At 44.7% G+C, this 21834-nt stretch overlaps 1 protein-coding gene across 1 annotated transcript; it reads left to right on the top strand.

Moving 5' to 3' along the window:
- The first annotated feature begins 18567 nt into the window (after nt 1–18567).
- Nucleotides 18568–21501, top strand: LOC102079304 (protein glass). The gene is made up of 2 exons (XM_005469233.4): nt 18568–19026; nt 20048–21501. The coding sequence occupies exons 1-2, from the start codon at nt 18834–18836 to the stop codon at nt 21094–21096; spliced, it is 1242 nt and encodes a 413-aa protein (XP_005469290.1). The 5' UTR covers nt 18568–18833; the 3' UTR covers nt 21097–21501.
- The last annotated feature ends 333 nt before the right edge of the window (nt 21502–21834 follow it).

Here is a 21834-nt window from a genome sequence, read left to right as displayed (position 1 = left end):
AAAAACAAGTTAAACATATGCTCAAGTATGTGTTAAACGTTGTGTTGACTTTTGTTTAAATTTATTTATGTAATGATGTCATGGGATTGCAACTAAAAGTGCAGAATTTAAGGCACGTTTCAGATGTTTTGAGCTCATCTTTTACTGGATCGTTTTTAGGGTTTGAACTTTGGGGTCATTCATGTCATCAAATATTACCTGAAAACTTTTACATTTATTATATTATGACATCGTGGTGGGCACAGCCACAAAACACCCCTAAAGTAAGAAGAGTGTAGCTGACAAACTCTTGCTGCTGACCCTCAGCAGGCTTCCAGAATCTGGCCAATCAGAAGACAGTGGGTTTTAGCCGGGGCGGCATAAAAAAGATTTCAAAAAGATGAACTAAAAACATTTAGTATGGCATCTTCTTTAAAAAAAAAAAAAAAAAAATCTAAATTAGAAAACAAGACTATTTTACTAATTGTTTCTTTAAAGATGATAAATGCTGGTTACCAAAATCTTCCTCAGAGCTTTTCATTTCTCAGTGTTAGACAGCTTGATTCTTATAACACAGTTTTCTGTTTAAATATATCTTGTAGAGATTTTTCTATTTACACGAGTTGTGGCGGCTGGACAGATGAAGAAACGTATAGATTTGTGGAAATATGTTCATAATCAAAACCCTGCATGTAGATATCATAATTACAATGGCTGCAGTGAAACTCTCACAGGAACAGAAGCACAAAGATTTAACAGTCACTTAGAAATCGGTGACACCGTGTGATGTGTGGTTGGTTAATAAAACACGGTAGGCAGCTTTGAGAGGTAGCGCAAGCAGAGTCCGTATGAAACCGTGTAAGAGTACACCACAGCAGAAATCAGCAAAGCTAGCATTCATACTGATACTGAGCCAGGCCTTTTTTTTTCCTTTTTATCATTTTTATTTTACAGTTTATTTTTTTGCATAATGTGATTAGTAAACAGGCATGCTACATACAGAACAGGAGTGGGCGGAGTGAAGGTGTGAATGGGATGGAGGTGACCTCGTGCTGCGTTCATGTCATACTGGAAGTATTTGTGTTGGTTTACGACATGTTTCTGATTTTTCATGTGAAAATACGGACAATGAAACCTGCGCTGAAGAAAGTTCTACAATTAACTAATGTTGTGACGCTGTCGACAAACGTACATCTAAAGTTAAACGACCGCCTCTGCAGTGACGCAGTCGATGATGTGACTGCTAACATTTGTGAAATATGACATGAACGCAGCGCTATAAGACCCTCCTTTCCTCCCCCACCTCTGAGCCTGACCTCACCTGACCTTACCTGTACACTCTGATTGGCTCTCAGTCCAAATGTGTCACCTGATCTCCTTAAAGACCTGCAGTGCATTTTTGGCACCGAGGTGACTGCAGTTTTGTCTCAGTGACAAACCCAGAGAGGCTGATGGGTTACCTTCCAATTATCATCCCATACTGTTTATTTACAAAGTGCTACTCAGTTAGCTCACCTGCTAACTGAGGCTACAGTCTGTATAAAAGCATTCAGTAATAAATACTCCAAGCATGCACAGGTTATAGGGGATGAAGGGCTGATTTAGTTCCACAACAACAGCTTATATCCTCAAAAACTCCCTAAAGTTTCTGTTAGCACACACACAGAGAGGCTAAAAGAGAAAGCGGTCCTGTGCTGGTTGGTGCGCACTCTCTGGTATTTGGCACAGCGTCACACTGAGGCTCAGCAAGCTGAGAGAACGCCAACTGGATGAGGACAAAATGAACGTTTTGAGAGCTTTTCTATGTAAAACACAAGCTGTTAAATAGCCAGTGTGCTCTAAATGGGGTCATGTCATAACCACAGCTACACCCGGCAACTAAGAATGAGCGTGTGGCCCAGAATCGCATTTCAACAGCAATAAAAATCGTGATTTCAGGTTTGCTAAACAGTGTGTGGCTGCAGACAGTCGCTTTGTTTACAGTGGATTAGATCATTCATCAGGTAAACCGTAATACTCCATCATAAACATCTGTGAGTGTTGGATGGATTGATAATGCCAAAGCTGTTTCGCAGCTGCACTCTAACCAGATTTGGGTATTAGTATTAGCATAGTTTAACTTGGTAATTATTAACAGAAATTAAAGGCTGGTAAGAAAGAAGGAGACACCTTATAGATCTTATAGATCCCTCAGACTGACTTACAAACTAATTACATTGATGACTCCTGATGAATAACTGCAATTAAAAGAAGTAAAATGCCAATGATGGGCTATAAACAAGCTACACCATGGTTGCATGACTTTAACATCACTTCACCACCTTTAAGCTCCTGTGTCACATGTACGTGAATCCGTGTAGTCTCCTTTAGGCCCTTGTTAGTGAACACCTTATCCTGAACATGTAAAACGCTCATCATTCAGCCCTTTATTAGCAACTTAGCTACTGGTTCTAAGACAACAGGTCCTTTTAAACCAAACCATTCAGGAGACTCTATACATATCCTTCGGGGCTTTTTTCTGGTTTTGCATTTGCACTGCAAACAGGAACGATAATGAGCCAGCTGGTAGCAGGTATAGATGACTCAAAATCCCATTTGCTTCCCGTAAAGGTCAGTAAAGCCGGGGCTTCACCTCTTAACATCCACATGTCATTTAGAATTTGAGCCTGTTTGGAAGAACCAAACGGAAAACACGCCTCACAAAACTCAAAATTCTAAAGATACGAATATACGAATATATGCAAACATCTTCATGTTATCACTAATGTAACAATTCAGCACGTGAGCGTCGGCTAGAACAAATTCCACCTGCAGCGCTGAGCTTAAATGGGTTGCTAGTTACAAGAAAACAATCGCTTGTTGCCAATGTTGCACCTTTAGCCAATAACCAGACAAAGTGAACCTCCAGTTTAAGTCATTATCGGTAACCCTAACTCTGTGTTTTTCAGAAAAGCCAAAAGGACTTTTCAGGAAGAAATGTAAATAGTTTTAAAATGTTATCGTCTCCTGCCAGGAGAATAGTTTAAAAGAGGATAATTTAAAAGTATATTACATATTCTGATAGCGTTAGCTTTAAGGATAGAACTAACAGCCACCAGGTCACCAACGAACCACCTACGTTTAAGGTTAGCACTGCAATTCCGACATATGCTAAACAAGCCTAGCTTAGAAGCTCGAACCATTCAAAGATCAAGGCTGTCACAGTTCTTGTGTAGCTATAAGAACTATGTTCATCCACTGTCAAAGCAAAGAACCTGATTCAACACTTCCTAAAACTATGAACAAACTCCTTCCAAGGTTGTTACCAACATGAGGGTTACACTGACGAACAAAGATATTTCAGAATTATGATTTTAGGCCATTGAGTGAAGACTGAGAACTTCATGCAGGAAGTTATTGTGGAAGTTCTTCTTGTATCTGCAGCAAAACACTTAAACAGAAAAATGTCTTTGTCTCCTTTATGGGAAGCGGGCAGCAGCTGTAAATGCTAGACTAAAGTAAAAGACGGACATTAAAAGGCCGGAGAGAAAGGAATTGATCCATCTCACATGAGATCACGCTGTGAGCACTCAGAGGGAGATCCCTCGGTCCAAATGTAACCTCATCCACCCAAATTAATAGAAGTCCTGGAGAACATCAGGAATAATGTGAAACTTTCCATCATTTTACATCCACTTAGAGCCAAAGGCTGTGGTTAGGGAGAATAATTCATTAATTACTAATGGACTCAGAATCGCTTACAGTCAGACGAGTGCAGCTAACAGCCGGGAGTCTGAGCATCTGTGGTCAGTTCACGGTCTCTGATAACCTTGGAACATGATGAATGTTATAGCAGCGCCGGGGGACATTTATCATGAATATGGAGAGTAAACGTCAGAATCATGCCTCCGGTTTTTCACAAAGACAGTGAAACAGAGAAGGTCCATCTCTGTGCTCGTGTGCTGAAACAAAGATCACTCTCCTACCTGCCGTCACAGTTCAAAGACTTTTAGAGTTCATCCTCAGTTCGAGTTAAACTATCACAGCAGCAGCTTCTCCCAGTTTCAGTTCAGCTGAGACTGCGTTTCTAAATTTTTGGCATCAAATGCAACAAACCAGGTCCCCCAGTTCGCACCATTATCGGACCATTAGGAATCCGAATAATCCCATTTCCCAGGATGTCCATTTCCTCTTGTAGGTGTGGCGTCTGAGGAGGAGATAAGCTGCTACCACAGACTGAAATGAGCATCTGGTGATCCATCCTTTTCTCCAGATCAGGTGTCAGGCATCAGGATTGGGTTTGTCGGTCGTGTCAGAGGTAGAGCGTCAGGCAGACCATGCTTGTCGTGCAGCAAGAAACAACAGCAAAGAACGGAAAGTGGATTTTATTCGTTTTACATCTGGTGCAGGCGCTCGACAACGATAGTGCTTCAGGAACGGGAGGAAAAGGTGTCGTGTCGGGTTCGATGTTGTCATGAAGTCAGTCTCGCCGTACTGGTTGGTTTTAATCAGGATTTTAATATCACTGGAGAGAGATAAGGATCAAATTCACACAGATTTAAGCTGGTTTTACATTTTTAATGATCCTGAACATTCGAGAAAAGCTAGTAGAGTCAACTTTAGGTCACTTTTTGAATCATGAGACTTACATCCCCAGTTCAGGACGATGGCTGCTGTGATGATGGCAATCCCTCCTAAAATGGAGACAACAGACAGCACCATGGCGTTACGGCCCAAACGGCGAGCGCCGTCAATGTTGCCTTGCTGCAGACTGTTTCGGGACTGAAGGAAAGCAGAGAGCAAAGAAAACAAGCAACAAACTCTCACTCAACATCGTAAAATAATGATATGATTGGGTTGGCACAACAAGACAACATTATAGCTACTGTTAAAATGAAGACAAAGATCACCAGATTAGACAGCAGACAATACGACTCGATACTGACAATTTAAGTGTTATATAAATGTTTTTCTGCCTGCGGCTCTATATTTCTATTGTGGGACCTCACCAAAGAACCTCGAGGCTCTCAGCTAAAATATATTCCTTATTTATCATTTGCTGGTTCTTTCTGCAGTTCTTCTAACAGGTCAAATAGATTCTTCTGTTTTTCGAGTTGTCAGCTCTTTTTGTCCTTAAAGATGAACAAGTTTTTGGTTGTGACTTATAAATCTGTCCGAGCTGCTGTTAACTGAGAGGTTTAAATGTGATACTGTTGTCAGAAGTCGTACCATCACAGAGAAGGCGAGGGCCACGATGTTGATGGGCCACATTGGGCAGAAGCAGGATAAGATGGCGAGGATCAGGTAGTCCCTCGGCTTGGACCCATCCACAGCGGCCTCTGTGATGGCGCTGGGCTGGCGGGTGAGCGAGGGCCTGGGCGAGCCCATCGCTAGCGAGCCAGACCGGCTGCCCAAGCGAGGCCGGCCATTAGCATGGCCAGCTGGCTTTGCATGCAGCTTGGGCGACACAGAGGGCGCTATGGGTGACGAGTCAGCCATGACAGGTGCGACGCCATTACCTAGAAAACAAGAAGCTGTCAGAGGGAACTGAAAAATAACTGATAAGCAACCATCATCTCTACCTGGGGTTTTAGCTTTTGTTGGCTGTGTTGAGCTTCCCTGAAAGTATATTCCTCAAGAGGAAACCTAGTAGGTGCTGAACCGCTTCACCGTGCTCTTTTCAAAGCAGGTGAAGCGGTTCAGCATCGGAAATCTTGGCCTTTTTCTAAAAATAAAACACCTAAAAATAGATGTCAGGGCAGGAAGTCAGGAAGCTCCAAGAGATGAACTAGCATGTCGTTTTTGGATATTCTCACAGGAAAGGATTGTGATTAAAACAACGATCTGCCAAAAAACACCTTTCAATATGTTTTGTTCATTTTCATTCCTGACGGCCCGGTTCAGTCGCAGCACCGGCCGTAATCCTGCTGACACGGTGCAGGCTGTACCAACAAAACAAAGCCAGTCAGGACAGTGGGCCATTTTCCATCATCGTCAGAATTTCCGTCTAAAACGAACATCCATCCATCCATTTTCTTCCGCTCATCCAGTTCAGGGTCATGGTGTGGGTGGAGCCTATCCCAGCTGTACATCCTGGACACGTTGCCAGTCAAATGCAGGGGTTCCACAGACAGCCTAATTTAGCCTGTTCACGTCTTTGGATTGTGAACCCACGCAGAGACGGGAGCTGTGTCCAAATTCATAGGCTGCATCCTCCTGAGGCCACATTTGTAGGCTGATTACGTCACAGCGACATGACAAAGGCTGTCGAAATTCGTGGACTCCTCCAAATGCGTCCTCCTTTTCCCCAGATTTGAAGGATGGGTCGGGTGTGTCCTTCGTGGCCCACCTATCCCAGAATTCATAGCGCGGCCCAGCCAAACTCCAGTTTTCAACAATGGTGTACTAAGTTTTAATATTACTCTTATTAATCTTTCTGGGTCACAAAATAAACTTTTAACATAGTTTCAGGCGAGAATGTTTCACACAGCTGAATAAACGTCAAACAGAAAACTGATTAAACAGAAGTGTGAGACGGTCGAGAGTTTACTCCAGTGTCCTGTTATATTTTAGATAGCAAGGAGCAGATGGACGTGTTTATTAAACTGCACCGAGACAGCGGTGACGCTAATCTGAAGGCTCGACCGTCCCATTTCACAGCCTTGCACTTCTGGCCTTCTCGGTCTTTGAAGGACCCAGCCCACGTAGACCGCGAAGGCCGCGTCCTCCGAAGGATGCAGCCTATGAATTTGGACACAGCAAGGGAGAACTTTTAGTCAAATTTATTTTCAAAATGAAATTGATCAGAGTTCTTAACTGTTATATTATGTCTCTAGTAAATCCTGGATCTTCTACTATCCAACAACTTTTGTGACGTTGATATGTGATGTATGTAAATAAAGTCAAACCTGTCTTCATTCATTCTTATTCTGGGAACACAGATCAACCACTAAATCAACATCTTTGATGAGGAAGCTTGTTTCCTCCAATTGTATATTCAATCCTTCACTTTTGGTCACAAACACAAATAAAGATCTGCTGAATTCATGGCTGTATGTGAGATAAAAAGGTACATTGACCCACAAATCAATGACTTCAGCTTCACCCTCAGCTCTCAACATTGACATCACTGCACCGATGCATCTGTCCCGCTCCAATCTTGCCCTGCTTGAGAACGAGACCCTGAGATAGAGATGTGAACCCACTCCAGGTTCTATCTCAGCCTCAGACTACACTACTACACACCCAGCTCTACGACACTGGACGAAACCGAGTCCACAAATCCAACAAACAAAGATATGATCCCGGGGCCACCTAGAAATTCTGTCCATGAAACCTGAGAACAGAATTGGTGACAACGGGCACCCAGGTGGAGTCCAACACCAACCACTGAATGAGTCTGACTGACCAAACTGTTACGTTAAAGTCAGAGAGCAACAGAATCAGAAACGTTTAATAACAGATTTTAGAACTGAGCAAAGGTAACGATGGTAACCTTTGTTCGGTATGACTGGCATTACACTGAGTCAACTCAACATCAGCTTTGAGTGAAACTACTGGAGAAGAAAACTTATCATGGCGGACTTTTAGGGCTGTATTTACTGGTCTCCGTGTTTTCGCTGAGTACTGTCAGGTGGTCCATCCCCTTCCCGTCCTCCGTCTGCTGGACCTCGGGAGCATCTGTCGTTGAGGGTGGGGGCTGTTGGTCAGAGCTGGTTGGTTGGGAAGTCACAGCAGTTTGGGCAGCTTCTCCATCCTGCTGCGTGCTGATTGGCTGGTCTGGCTGCTTGGGTTCCTCCATATTACCGGGCTGATGGGTGGCGCTGGGGCTGGTGGTCATCGGACTGCTGAAGCTAACTGTTGAGGAAATCTGAAGGCAGGGCTCGCTCTGAAAAGAATTACAGAGATGCCGTCAGTTATGCTGCTGCTATGAAAGTCATTAGGGCATCATTTTGATTGTTGATTGGCTGATTGATCTGGCTAAACCACCAGCTGCATAAATAAACAGAACGTGGCAGATCAGACTCGTGGAGGAAAAGCTTTGCAAACAGAAAAACACAACCACTGTATTCAAAGTCCTTGTATAATCTAGTTTGCATGGTGAAGCATTGCTTGATTTAAGAATGCAATCTATGGCAGCATGGAGCGTCCAGATGATCTAAAGGTTGCAGCATCAATAATTTGATTAAGAGCCAGAGGTCCTTTGTTGCAGGTCCTAATCATGTCTGTGTTTATATAAAGCAACCCTCAAAGTCATGTCAGCATTACTGAATATATAACAGCTTTTGTAACAGCCAGCCTTGCTCAAAGATCATGTTTATCTGTATCCACATCTGGTTTTCAGGTGCAGCTGCCAGCCATCTCCAGCTTTTCTGGGGGACATTGAGCAGTTTGAGTGCCCATGTTACCAAGACCCCACCCTGGATCCAGGCCAGTGAGACAGGTTGGGCACCAGTACCTTCTGGCCATGCCTTCGGTGCAACATGTCTCCACCCTCATGTGGGATACCCACCCAGAGGAGCTTTAGAGGTTCAGTGCTTTGTGCAGCAATGCTTTGTTTATCTGATTCCATATATCAAAAAATCAACCTAAGATTTGTATTTTATTTTATTATTTTAACTGAATACAGCATTGAAATTATTTGCCACTCTTACTCCAACGATATTAATCATTGCAGTTTTGCTGAAGACATTCGGATGGCCCTGTTTGACTCCATGTTCTTGGATGTGTAGGGTTACTGTTGTGAGGAGCTGTAGTTTACCTTAAAGCACGACCTTTTCTTACCCTAACCAAACCAGCGTCTAGTGCCTGAACAGAATTACCATAATGAGTAAAAGTGACAATAAAACTTTAAGGTCTCCACCCTCTGAATCTGCAGGTCTGATTACCAGTAAATGAAGACATTAAAGACACCTCGAGTGTAACAGTGAGACATGGGCACTGAAATTATAAAGCTCTGTGTTGTAATTTCAACTTTGACCCAGTGGTGGCAGCATTGCTTCAACCAAGAAAATACCTCCAAATAGTCAGAAATCCTAAAGCATAGAGGTCGATGTCCCCATCTCTTTGTTCTGAAAGCACAAATAGCGAGTCGGGTGGAGCAGGCACCAACTTGCGAGAGGCTGCACGGCGCTAACGTGTTAACGAGCTAACCGCGCTAATGCGTTGACGTCGTGCAGCCCCATGCATGGGGCAATCCGCGCTAACTCGCTAATGGAGATTTGCTGCGTTAATGCGGTTATGGCGTTAACGTCATTTTAACGAGATTAACGCTGACAGCAGTACTTCTAATATAATGTACGACTCTGCAGATACAGTCGAGGTTTTAGATGTTTTACAGGTTTCTACTGCACTAAAATATCTTTGTGTGAGTATTTGCAACATCACAATACCACAAGCTGCTTTGCGTCATCCTCCATTTTGATTTGGGGCGTGAAGCAAGCAGCAGCAGAGTATTTGTAGCAACAGCCTCCTGATAGCATCATCTTTATTGGCCACGACCTGCTGCTTCTTCCAGACTATGGAAGTCCTGCTGGGCTTTAACAGCACTCCTGACGCCGGTCCAGATATACTCAATTCTTCTGGAGGAAGCCTCAAGTGGCCATTAGAGGAACTGCAGTCGTTGGGCACTTTGTTCAAACTGAAAGCAGTTTTAGTTTAATTTGATGAATTTTCTTTTAAGAAACTAAATTTGATTTTGTAGTTTTTAAATCATGTTGTTCTTTTTGGTTTGGATGTTTATGTGTTATAAAAAGAGGAGATTAATAAACTAATTGAAATGGATCACTTAGCTCAGCATTAATCCATTGTAACAAAAGCAATAATCCCTCAAATATCCTTGCATGCTTTCAGCAGGTTCTTTCCTCTCATAAGTTCAGTTTTATTAAATCGCAGCATCCTGAGAACGAGTCGGTGGATGCAGCAGAGGAGACATGATATTAAAACTATAATGAAAGAACAGGATTTCTGCTCTGCTCCCGTTTCTCTGACGTCTCTTTCAGGTGTTTACCGAGGATGTCATCAGAGATATTAAAGGAAACAAAGCCTCAGATGAGTCCTGAGACTCCACACTTCATTGCCAGTGAAATAACAACAATATTGACGAGGGTCACATTTATGCCATATTTTATAAATTAAATTGAAATTAATCTTTAATATTAAATTTATTTACTATTTTGTTATTCCTTTAACTTTTGATCTTAATTTGATTATTTATTGAGATGTTCCTTTGTAGGCAGAGCCTCTGAGCTGTGATGTTCAGAGTTCCTTTATCCCGAGCTCCTTGTTCTTAGTAAAAGTTGAGATTCCTCCAAATGGACCGGGCGGCGGAGTTATTCATGAAGTATTCAGACGTTTTCTCTGACAGCTTATCTAACAGCACCAAAGTTAAAAGCTGAAATTATGACAGTGGTGCGTCACAAAGCTCAGAATAATTTTGTCTTTCCAAAGGTCGAGAAAAAGGAGAGGAATATTTATAAAACCGATCTGCAGCATCTGTGTGGGTTGATGAGGTTGCTGGTTTATTATGATGACTCAACACTTTCTTGCTGCTGAGGTTTGTAGCTCGCAGGCCTTCATGTAGGAGGACGTGAGCTCCGTCAGGAGCGCGGATTCATGTGTTGGTGAACAAAGAGCACAGTAACAATCATGTAATTTATCAGCGACTGAGAAGGGATCATTAGGCTGTCAGTCAGTCTGCGAGTACGAGCAGTCAGAGGAGTAATTACAGCCTTCAGTCACAACAGTTTTATCTGTTTTACATCCTTGGATTTAAATCTGAACAATGACTGTCTGAACCAGCTGTGAGATCCTCAGGTCTGTGCCCGGTCAGGTTACGGGCGTTATCTCAGAGCTCCGGTGTGTGGATGCAACGTGACGTGACATTACCTAACGAGGGTATCCTCAATAATCACAATCCTCCTTTCTGAAACTCTGAATGACCAAATTTACTAAAAGGACCCGACATCAGTGACCGAGCCCATAAACTAACCAGGAAAGTGTTACAGCAGAGGGCCGATTTCCCCGTAAACTACTACAGGACCAGAAGTCACGCTGTAAGCACAGGTATCGCCCCCTGGTGGCCATTGCAGAATGCAGAATGCACCCCGGCGCCCACATCGCTCCTCTGCTTTTAGAAGTCGACAAAGAAAAGAAACGGCCCCAGCTGGGTCAATGTTTAGACGCACTCATAGAACTGCAGTTACGTCCAGTAACCACTGTTTCTGTTTCCCACATGCGGCTCCCACTAACAGGAGGTCACTGCTAGACTGGGTAACGTGTGGTGGAGGTCCAGCCTGAGCAACATGCAGACGTCCTCCACTGTCTTCATTCTTAAACAGAAAAACAGGAGCCTGGAAACCAAAGAGGGAAGACTCCAACACAAGCTCCACACGGTGGTGCAGACAGGTGCCAGCATGAGCTCGTGTTTGAGTTTCTGATACGAGCAGTTCACCGTCAATCAAATGAGACAGAGTTTAGATTCAGACACGCCTTTAAATGTTGTTTACACTCAAAATAAAGCCACATGCTTTAAATTTGATCCTTACACGAGTCTGAACAATACTTCCTGTTTCTAAGATAACATAAGAATTTATTAACACTGGAAACACTGCAGATTCCCTGAGTGTGATAATATTTCAGACATTTTTACGTCTAAAGTTGTGCTAACCATAAAACTAAGTTTAATGTGTAAAGAGAGAAAAGCTGAAGCAGCATCATTTATCTGACTTTTTCAAACTTGTGCTGCGTTTGCTCCCGGTTCAGTGCTAACCCTGCGCTCCTCACTGTGATCAGCAGTAATCTTATCGGATCAATCAGACAGGCTCATCGATCCGAGCGATGCCTGGAGGACGAGCTGCTTCCTAAAGAGCAGGGGCTCTGTCGCAGCGCCTACACGCTCGCCGTTGTAACGACTGCCAGGACTGCATCGATCGCTCATCCCCCTCCCCGAGGACCCAGCGCTGCAGCGCTGCTTCGCTGACTGAAGCAGAGTGTGTTATTACAGCGCTGCACGAAGCTGCACGTGCTCCCTGATGCAGTGCGACCGTTTAGCAGCATCAGTGTCATTCGATGCAGGTCACAGGATACGTCTGCAAAACACCTCCGATCCTCCCAAGTCGCTGACGTGCTCAGCGTTTAGAGAAGAGGACGAGACAGAGGGTGTTTACCTCTTTCTTCCCTTTTTTCATCACTCAGCGAGGCGAGCACTCGGCTCTTTGTTCTTTTGGTGGTTACCTCAGGAGCTTCAGGTTAAACTTAACTAACTTTGAGATTTAAGTTTCATCCGGTCTCATCCTGGATCTGTGTATTAAAACCCATCAATCATTTAAAATGAAATGTGATGCAGAAAGATGAACTCAGCACTGCTACTGAGCGATCAGCAACATCCAATCAAAATCCTCGAATTTCACTGCTCCACTAAAACTGGAGCTCAGAGGGTCTGTTACTAAAGTGACCTCACAGGGCCATATTATTGGTCACATGACATCATTAAAAAGGCTCAAACAGCACAAACACAGTCCAGACCTCCAGTTCAGGTGAAGCTAGCAGCTACATCCACCTGTTAATCAAAGAGGCCACGCCCCTAATAATGCTAACTTTAAGCCTTAATGTGATTTAAACAAGTGAGTCATAAATTATCCACAGAGATCAGTTTGTGCATCAGGATGTAAACATGTGTGCTTCTTTGGGGACTCACTGCTTCCTCTGCTGGACGTTAGAGGAACTGCAAGTTCTGTTTTTATTGTAAATTTATATTCTTATTACTTTTATAAAGATTTTTTTGATACCACTTTGTAAATGTTTTCCAACTATTTCAAGTTTTCACACAAAACCTTTGATCCCAATTAGGACACGCCTCTGCTTTCTCTTTATTCAAGACAAATTCAGGTGATTATCATAAAAATCTGACGCACTCTGCAGCTGATGAACTTTTCAATGTCTTCATCATCAGGTTGGAGCTTTTACTTCAGAAGCAGCTCGAGAAAATGACATGAGCATATATAATCATCAGCTTACTGCAGTTGGAAATAAGAATAGCCACATCAGAGGCTTCGAGGAAATATCTGCAGAAAAAGCACAGGACTGTTTTTTATCTGCTGCCAATATTTCAGATTTTTATTTTAACAACCTGAATTTGCCTGAACATGGAGGCACACGGGTGTCCTGAATAATTAAAGAGCTTCTGCTCAGAACGCCGGTTTGAATTATTTGTTAGACCCACGAGCCTCAGCGGCTGCTGTTTGGGACCAAGTTTGTCAGACATATGAACAAACTCTCCTATGAACATTTTAGGCTTCACAGTGAAACATCAAAAACTATGTTTCCATAAAAAAGGAGGGAAAACTCCCATAAAAATAAGGATATTTCATCATGATAATAATGAAAACGTGCGAGAAATTAGGAAAAATTAAAACAAAATTCTGACACAAAACAGAAAAAAGCAAGTTGCTTTCATGTCCATCTTCAACGTACAGTCTGAAGTTCTCCATGAGGAAAATGATTTCTGTGACTAAATCAAACAAAATCATTGAATTTAAATGATTTATTAATCATCCATTCTGCTGATTACAGCGGTACACTGAGACTTTACTGTTGTGTCAAAGTTCAGGGACTCATTCAGATTTCCCCTTTTGTTCTCATTGGCTGGAGGAGGGTCACAAGGTCTTTAATGAAGGGTCCTTACAGGAGCCGGGGTTTAACATTAATTAACCTGCTGCTGCCTTCGTCCTGTCAGCGAGCGTCAGGATTAGCGCTGCGAGCCACGGCGGGCGCTCCGGAGGGAGCGACAGCAGGAAGACTTGACCATCGCAGCCATCAGTCTGTTGTTTTTAGCTCTGCGGCGGCGGGGCTCTGCTGATGTTTGTTTCATGCTGCTGGAGTTAGAGCGCCAGTCAGCTGATGCGCTGACATGATAGAAGCCTTTTATGAAATCCTGGGTAATGGCTGCTTCCCTGCACTCACAGACTCTGAGCTTGTTGGGCTGTAACTGCGAGGCTGCGGCACTAATCAGCTACAGGACCCTCGGACAACATGAGTCTGAGAGACGAGGCTATAACAGGATGAAACAGCCTCACACGGATCTCCGACTTGTGTCAGCTGATTTTACGCCACAGACACAAAATGAATCCGTTCAAATTTTATAGCATGAAAAAAAAAACATGTTTGGAGGCTGGATGGAGATTTCAGAGCTGCGAGTCATCTCACCGTTCACTTAGATTTGTCTTCTTAATCATTAATCACAGGGGATATCCTCCAACGCCCCCGTGACCCTGCAGGTTCAGGTTTAGTTTGTTTTTACTCACTAGAACAGCCTGGATCCAGATTCAGATCAGCCCCAAAAGGTCATCATGTTTTACGGTGGATCGAGACACCCCCACTGAGTTTGGTCCCACCCCAGTCAGAAAACCCCTCCAGGTTAGAGCTAGGGTTCAGTTTCTCTCTGTCTGTTTGGAACAAATGTGAAAGCCTCTGCCAGAAACAGTGAAATGCAAACGAGTACGAGCTTTTCTTTGAACAGCAACATCTTCCACCTCATGAGAGTTTGCCCCTTCGGCCCTGATCCAGCATGGGTTACTGGAGAGCTCGTGGATGACCTGACGGAGGTATGTAACCATGCAGCTCCTCTGCATGGTTACATACCTCGAACCAGAGGCGGACTTTGAACCTGCACAGAAGAAAATTCTTCATACACTGAGTTTGTATCCTTTACTTCGGTTAAAGCTGTCTGTAGTCATGTGCAAGGTTAAAGATGTTCACTTCTCCAACGCAGGCACCATAAGAAAGACTCAACTTTAAGGACAAGAAGAACACAGAGCCCTCAAACAGATGTATCAGTCTGGGATTGTGCGGGGACTTTCAGGAGTAATCCACACAAGAGCTGTGGAAAGTTCACTGAGATGCTCCAAAGCCATGTAAGTCCAAGACCAGTATAAAACCCAGAGTCCCAATCCCAGCATCCATGGCACTGAGTCCCAAGTCCTCCGAGATGATCCAAAACCAGCCTAAACCATGTTCATGGGCGAACCCTGATCCAAAATACTGCACCAAGAGTCCTGACAGGGACTAGAACAAGAGACAATGAGATTGGGAGGCATATTTCTCCGATATTGGCTTCCCTTCATTGGCTCCCTGTTAAGGTCTTAAATAATCAGGCCCCATCTTATCTTAATGACCTTGTAGTACCATATCACCCTATTAGAGCACTTCGCTCTCACACTGCAGGCCTACTTGTTGTTCCTAGAGTATTTAAAAGTAGAATGGGAGGCAGAGCCTTCAGTTTTCAGGCCCCTCTTCTGTGGAACCAGCTTCCAGTTTGGATTCGGGAGACACTCTAGAGATAGTGGGTCTATCTCGGGCCCTCCCCCGTTAGGTCACGCCCAGAATAGCTCAATTGGCTTCTTCCAATATGGAGGAGCAGCAGCTCTACTCTGAGCCTCCTCTCAAAGTAGCTCCTACTGAGCTCCTCACCCTCTCTCTAAGGGAGAGGCCACCCACAGATCAAGCGGTAAATGGAGAATTTCACTTTCAGGTTCAGCTCTCTCTTCACCACCTAAGACTGGTACAGCGGTCACATCACTGCAGGTGCTGAAACAAACCGTCTGTCAGTGTCACGCTGCCCTCACTCGAGGACAAGACCCCGATATAGCTGAACTCCTGTAGCTGGGGCAGTAACTTATCCCTGACCTGGAAAGGGACTCCACCCTTTTCCGGCTGACGACCACGGCCTCACAGTTGGCTGCAAGGCTGGACTGGGGCAAAAAAAACGCCCTGATATTTCAGGGTGTGACCCGCTCTTCGGTCGGGTCACACCTCCTGACTGCGACTCCTCTCGTTAAAGCTGTCACTGTGACTAAAACCAGCTCACTCAGTCAAACGGAAACATCAAAAGTCTTTAAAGGCAGACTTTCAAAATAATATTCACATTTTTTAGGCAGTTTAATTTGAAATTCTTTGGCTGACTTCAGACTGTAAACAATCTGCTCTTCTTTCTTTCAGCTTTTTGGAAATGAAATATTTCCTGAGTTTAACCTACTGGTCGAGCAAAGCAGGTTAAACTGATTCACCTCAGGTGAGGACGGCACGGCGGCGAGGCAGCGAGGACACGAGGCGGCGAGGACACGAGGCGGCGAGGACACGAGGCGGCGAGGACACTAGGCGGTGTCTGTGTTTTCTAGAAAATACCCGAAAAGCTTGAATGAAATCCTGCGAGGCAGCACGACTGCAGCCATATTTTATACATAATTAACACACAGTGATGCATGAACATGTCCATGCCTCACTCTCTCTCTCATACACACACACACACACACACACACACACACACACAGAGTCTTGGTGTGAATGCACCAAAACCTTCATCTTCATCACAGGCAGACAAAGAAAAGAGAAGAATCCAGATGGAGGTCCGATGCAGTGACACACCCACCCAGGCGGAGGCAGCCGCACATGTCCTGCACATCCAACCTGTGAAACTGAAAGATTTTTCCCAGGACGCTCACCTGGTCCTAGTCCAGCACGGGAAGCTGCAGGGTGAGGTTCATCGTGTCTGTGCAGGAGAAGCGGGAGGTACAGATCCCCTGATAGGAGCGATAGGAGCTGAAATGAGAGATGACAGGGCGCTGCGCTCGGCGAAACACCCGCCAGATCTTCTTTTAAATGATGCTGTGGCTCGCTCAGCCTCCTCTCACTGAGATCTGTTTGATTTGTGATGCAGAGAGTCTCTGCAGCAGCTCCGTCTGCTCCACCGCAAGAGGTGAAAGGGAAGGGAGGGGTGCTTTAACAGTGTGTGTGTGTGTGTGTGTGTGTGTGTGTGTGTGTGTGTGTGTGTGTAGTAGTAGTAGCTGCCCTCCTCTCCATCTTTCCTTCAGTATCGAGCTGGCTCAGGCTTAAAAGCACCTTCTGACAGAGCCTTCAAAATAAAAGCCTCAAGATGAAAGCTCAAACCCTTTCATTGATGTTAGCGCCTCTCTGCCACCAGATCAGTGATTCCAAAAGTTGAAATCCCTGATCCAAAAACCAGACTCTGACCCATGTTTAGCAGAATCTGTGACGTTAGCCCCAAATTAAAACCTGAAATTGAGCCTGTGAGATGTGGGCTGGTTCTCCAAAGGCACAAAGACCGAGTGGAAGATTTCTATTGGTCACGACAAGCACCACAAAACTCCACAGCGACGCCTCGTACAACCTTGACTGTGAAAAAGTTAGGATGATATATCAAATATAAATAAAGCTGCACAAAATAGTAAAAATGATGATGTCAGCAGCACAGGTCTGTGTTTCCTCTCTAAAATCAGTCTGTGATGTCTGTGAGCCGAGGACAGCAGCTGGCCTGATGGAGGATACTTTTCTGACCTTTTATTGCTTCAGTCTCAACTTTTTTGAGACGTGTTTCTGCCATCAAATTCAAAATGAGCTCATATTAAACATTTGATATATTTCTGTGTTTTACTGATAATAAAAAAATTGTTTATAGAATAGAATAGAATAGAATAATCCTTTAATTGTCCCACAAGGGGAAATTTGGTTGTAACAGCAGCCAGAAAGACACATATATAAAAAAAACAGTACACAGGACACAGAACATATTTACATCAAGGACAATGGTTACTATAAACAGAGTACTGAACAGTTATTAAATTAAATAAAATTAACTACTGATAAGAGGCAAACCAGGTTGTAGTGCGAATCGGTTGATTAAATTATTGCAGTTACAGCGCAGATGTAAACATCTATGATTGTTGGGAGCAGTTTTGATTGTTCAGATTGTTTATGAGATTTGTATTTTCTTTCCTTAAATAATTTCCCAGGTTTTTGACTCTTACTTTGAAATAAGACCCTGATACTGAGAATCATGTGTGTTTCCTGCCCTCCAGTGGTCACAGTGTGAAACTGCTTTTACAAACGTGTTACAGGTGCTCAGTCTGACACACACTTTCCTGGTAGTTCTTTCAAAATAAGAGGGGAACCAAACAAATTAATCTTTTCATTTTCTTTGAACTAAACATTTCCACGTGTCTCAAAGGTTGAATATAAAGTTTTTAATGTAATCTTATTTTCCTAATAAGTTCACTTTCATTATAATCCTGTTCACCTGGCTGGGAGCGAGCACTCTGGGGGTCCTCCACGAGAGAAGTTTACCTCTGAATCTGACTTAAATGTTATTTTTGGTAATTGTGTTGTGTTTAGTGTTTGAACTTCCTGTATGACAAATGGAGTCCTGGCGTTTGTGTGTGTACATGTGCTGTGAGCCCATGAAGGATCCAGATGAAGGATCACAGTCTGTGACTGTGAGTTAAACCGCCTCACATTTTTCAACCATCAACCTCTAACCTGAAAAACGAGACAAGAGCTGCAGTTCCTCTGACGTCCAGCAGAGGCAGCAGTGAGTCAGTCCCATAGACTCCCATGTTAAATCCTTACAGCAGTAATAAACATGTTTACAGCCTGATACACAAACTGTTTGGTCTCTGTGGATCATTTCCCCGTCATAACAGCTGTTTTTATAACTTAGCCTTTAAAGTTTGCATTACTAGGGGCGTGGCCTCTTTGACCGGCAGGTGGAAGGTGATACAGGTGGCTGTAGCTGCTAGCTGTCTGCTAGCTTCACCTGAACTGGACCTCTGGACCGTGTTTCTGCTGTTGGAGCCTTTTGGAGCATCTTTAATGACATCATCAGATATGTCATATCTCTGCTGTGAGGTTACTGTAGCAACAGACCGTCCATCACTGAAAGTGGAGCTCAGCCTTGTTGGAGTCTACGGACGGAGACTGATGACCACGCTTTAATTTTGAAAGACCGGAGCTGAGCAGGAGCGTTTCCTGTCGGGTTTGTTGTTTCCGGTGTGGATGCAGCTGTTGGAGGTCCCAGCATCAAAATGACCAAGCTGCAGCTGCTGAACGCTTACCTGACGGAGCGGCTGACGGTGGTGGTGAAGGAGATCCTGGACGTGGTGGAGGATACGGTGGCCGAGTACCGGGAGGAGACCGCCAGAGCCAAGCGGGAGAACGAGAGCCTGCGGAGGCAGCTGCGGGACATCCTGCTCCTGGAGGCCGGGACCGAGTGGCTGAGTAAGGGCCGAACTAGCCGGCTAGCTCCGCGAGAGAACGCGCGTTCAGAACTGGGAAGAAAATACGCCTGGTTAAAAGAAATACGCCGTTTTAACCTTAAATTCGGGCTTAACTGCGGATTTTAACGGTTTTATGTGATGCTAAGGACGGACTTATGTATTCGGCATCATTCAAACCGTCTGATTTTGCCGACATTTATACGATAGACGTGACTTTCTGTCATTTTTCGTGTCAGTTCCTCTTTGCCTTCGAGCTTAATGAGAGTTACCTGATGTAGGTAGTCATTTCACTTTTATTCACGCAGTGTTATTATTTAGACTTTATTTACACAACGTATTTCATTTACCCAATTAAAAAAAACGGAACACAGCTGAGCATTAAATTGACAGATTATCACAGTGACTTTGGTATGAGGAGCTTTGCGTGAGGTGTCAGTTGGGGAGAGCTGACTTTCAGGAAGTTTGAAGGACTTTCGGTCATTCGGGTTTCTGTTAAAGGGGAATTCCGTACATATTTACGGTACAGCACAGTGAACTGTAAAAAAACTCACACACACATTTGCATAGAAACCAGACGGTGAGAGCAAAGGAGGTTGTTTATGTTCGGTAACCTGTGAAAATATGTCAGCCTCTAAAATAATGAGGATAACTGGCTGACGCCTGGTGGCACTACTGCTTAACATGGACCTGTTCTGCTTTGTTTTATGTCCTGTTTTAAATAATGAGGTCAGTATAAGTACATGTATCCATGTGAGCTAAAAAAGAAAAATTAAAATGGCCCCACCCACCTCCCATTTATGAGGAGCAGCCAATCAGAAGAAAGCTGGCTTAGAGGACAAGGGGCTGTCCCTATTCAGGAGTGACAGTGTAACACAAAGAGAGCTTATTTTGAACTGTGAGTCATGCAAAGCTTTTCTTGGGACCCAAAAACAAACTCTGGAGCTCCAGGTGTGAGTCGAATGTTTCTGCTGATGTGCTGGACGTCATTCGGTCACATTACCTGTTCGCTTTCTGTGTTTCAGAGTCCACCAGGTCTAGTCTTGGTTTGGCGGCTCCCGATCGGCCTGGTGAGCCCGAGCGGAGGCCTCGCTCCGAAGAGCCGGACTCCAATCCGAACCCACCCAGACCGCCGCCACCTAATGTGGCCAAGCCCACTCATGAGCAGGTGGTGTCCGTGCAGCTGCTGGCGGTCCACAGCGACTCATCTCCGGGGCCGGTGCACCTGCCTGTGGAGAAGAAGCTCTTGGAGCTGCGGGACGTGGCGCCGAAGCCTGACCGTCTACAGGAAGCGTTTGGGAAAACTTCACCTGTCACCTCGCACTCCTCCCTGAACCCTCCCACTGTCTCCGTCCCCAAAATTCACATTGAAGTTCCTGCAGTGCTCAGTGAGGAGCCCCGGGCTCCGCCCCCCGTGCTCATCAAAGCTGAACCTGATGAGTACAGCGTGAGCGAGCCCAAAGGTCGCACAGACTCTCTGACTGAGGCTGCAAACAGTGCCACAGAAGAGTTCTGGAGCAGGGCGGAGGCAGAGAGGACGGTGGTGGTGGTGCGCGCTGAGAGGCAGGAAGCTGAGCGGAGCAGGAAGTCCTCCCAGGAGAAGCCGGCAGCCGGAGACAGCGCAGCCTCCGCTTTCATCCCCGAACTTGTCCATCGCTGCCCGCGCTGTGGCGAGGCCTTCGGACAGGCCACCAGCCTCCGCCTCCACCTGGAGCAGAAGAGGAAGACCTACGCCTGCGACTGGTGCTGCAAGTCTTTCGCGCAGTCGGCCGACCTGCGGCGTCACCTGCGCACGCACACAGGGGAGCGGCCGCATCGCTGCACCTTCTGCTCCAAGAGCTTCAGCCAGAGAGGAAACCTGCGACGGCACCTGCGCATCCACACAGGCGAGCGGCCATACAGCTGCCCGTACTGCTGCCGCACCTTCAGCGACGGCGACACCATGAAGAAGCACAAGCGCACGCACTCGGGAGAGAAACCGTACCGCTGTGCGCAGTGCGCCAAGACCTTCACCAGCGCCAGCGGCCTGCAGATTCACATGAAGAAGGACATGTGCTTTGTGGCTAACGCCTGATTGGGCCCCTTTGGGAATGGACGCCATTAGGATAGAGTGGAACGATCAGGCAGAAATGCTCAGACATAGCAGCCAATCAGAGTCCTCGAATGAAAGCTGGATGTATGACTGATGATGTCACTTCCAGGGAAGCACCGGTCCGATGTTTCAGACAGCTGAAGCTGTTTCAGGTGTTCTGTGTTTACTCTCATTAGCAGCAGGTGAGCTAGCGCAGCAGAGAGCACGCTAATGGTGACGGAGCGAGGGGCCGGCAGCGTTTCGTGCTGATGCACCCACAGATTTCTTTCTGTGTGTGTAAAATAGAGCTGGGCGATATAAGATTTTTTCATATCACGATATGTTTTTTTCATTTCAGGCGATAACGATATATATCACGATATAAGCCAAATAACTATATTTGTAAGATTTAAATGTGCCGTTGCTCACAAGTAAAATGTGAAATAATCAGCAGCTTGTTTTGATTTAAATATTTATTTCCCATAATAAGTTCAACAGGGTAGATGTACTTAAGGAACAGGAGACTTCAGTTTCAGATAAATAAAGGCAAATATTGCAAACTACACAAAAGGCAGCCGCTAAAGAGTTTAAGTTTCAAAACAGAACAAACAAACAGACTAAATTGTCAATTCCACTTAGAAACAAAATATTAATTCTAAAAATAAATCTTAGTTTGTTTTACAGAAGAACAGACAAAATTGACTAACTTTTGTCAATATCAAATAAACTGAGAACTGAAAG

This window comes from Oreochromis niloticus, linkage group LG4 (genome assembly GCF_001858045.2).
Source record: "Oreochromis niloticus isolate F11D_XX linkage group LG4, O_niloticus_UMD_NMBU, whole genome shotgun sequence".
NCBI classification, from domain to species: Eukaryota; Metazoa; Chordata; class Actinopteri; order Cichliformes; family Cichlidae; genus Oreochromis; species Oreochromis niloticus.
The sequence above is the reverse complement of the archived record's forward strand: the minus strand, read 5'-3'. Positions and strand labels throughout refer to the sequence as shown.

Bases quoted from the DNA above. Each gene is read 5' to 3' on its own strand.
- LOC102079304 (XM_005469233.4), top strand. From the start codon at position 18,834: ATGACCAAGCTGCAGCTGCTGAACGCTTACCTGACGGAGCGGCTGACG. The intron at 19,027-20,047 runs GTAAGGGCCGAA...TCTGTGTTTCAG, and splicing joins GGCCGGGACCGAGTGGCTGA to AGTCCACCAGGTCTAGTCTT.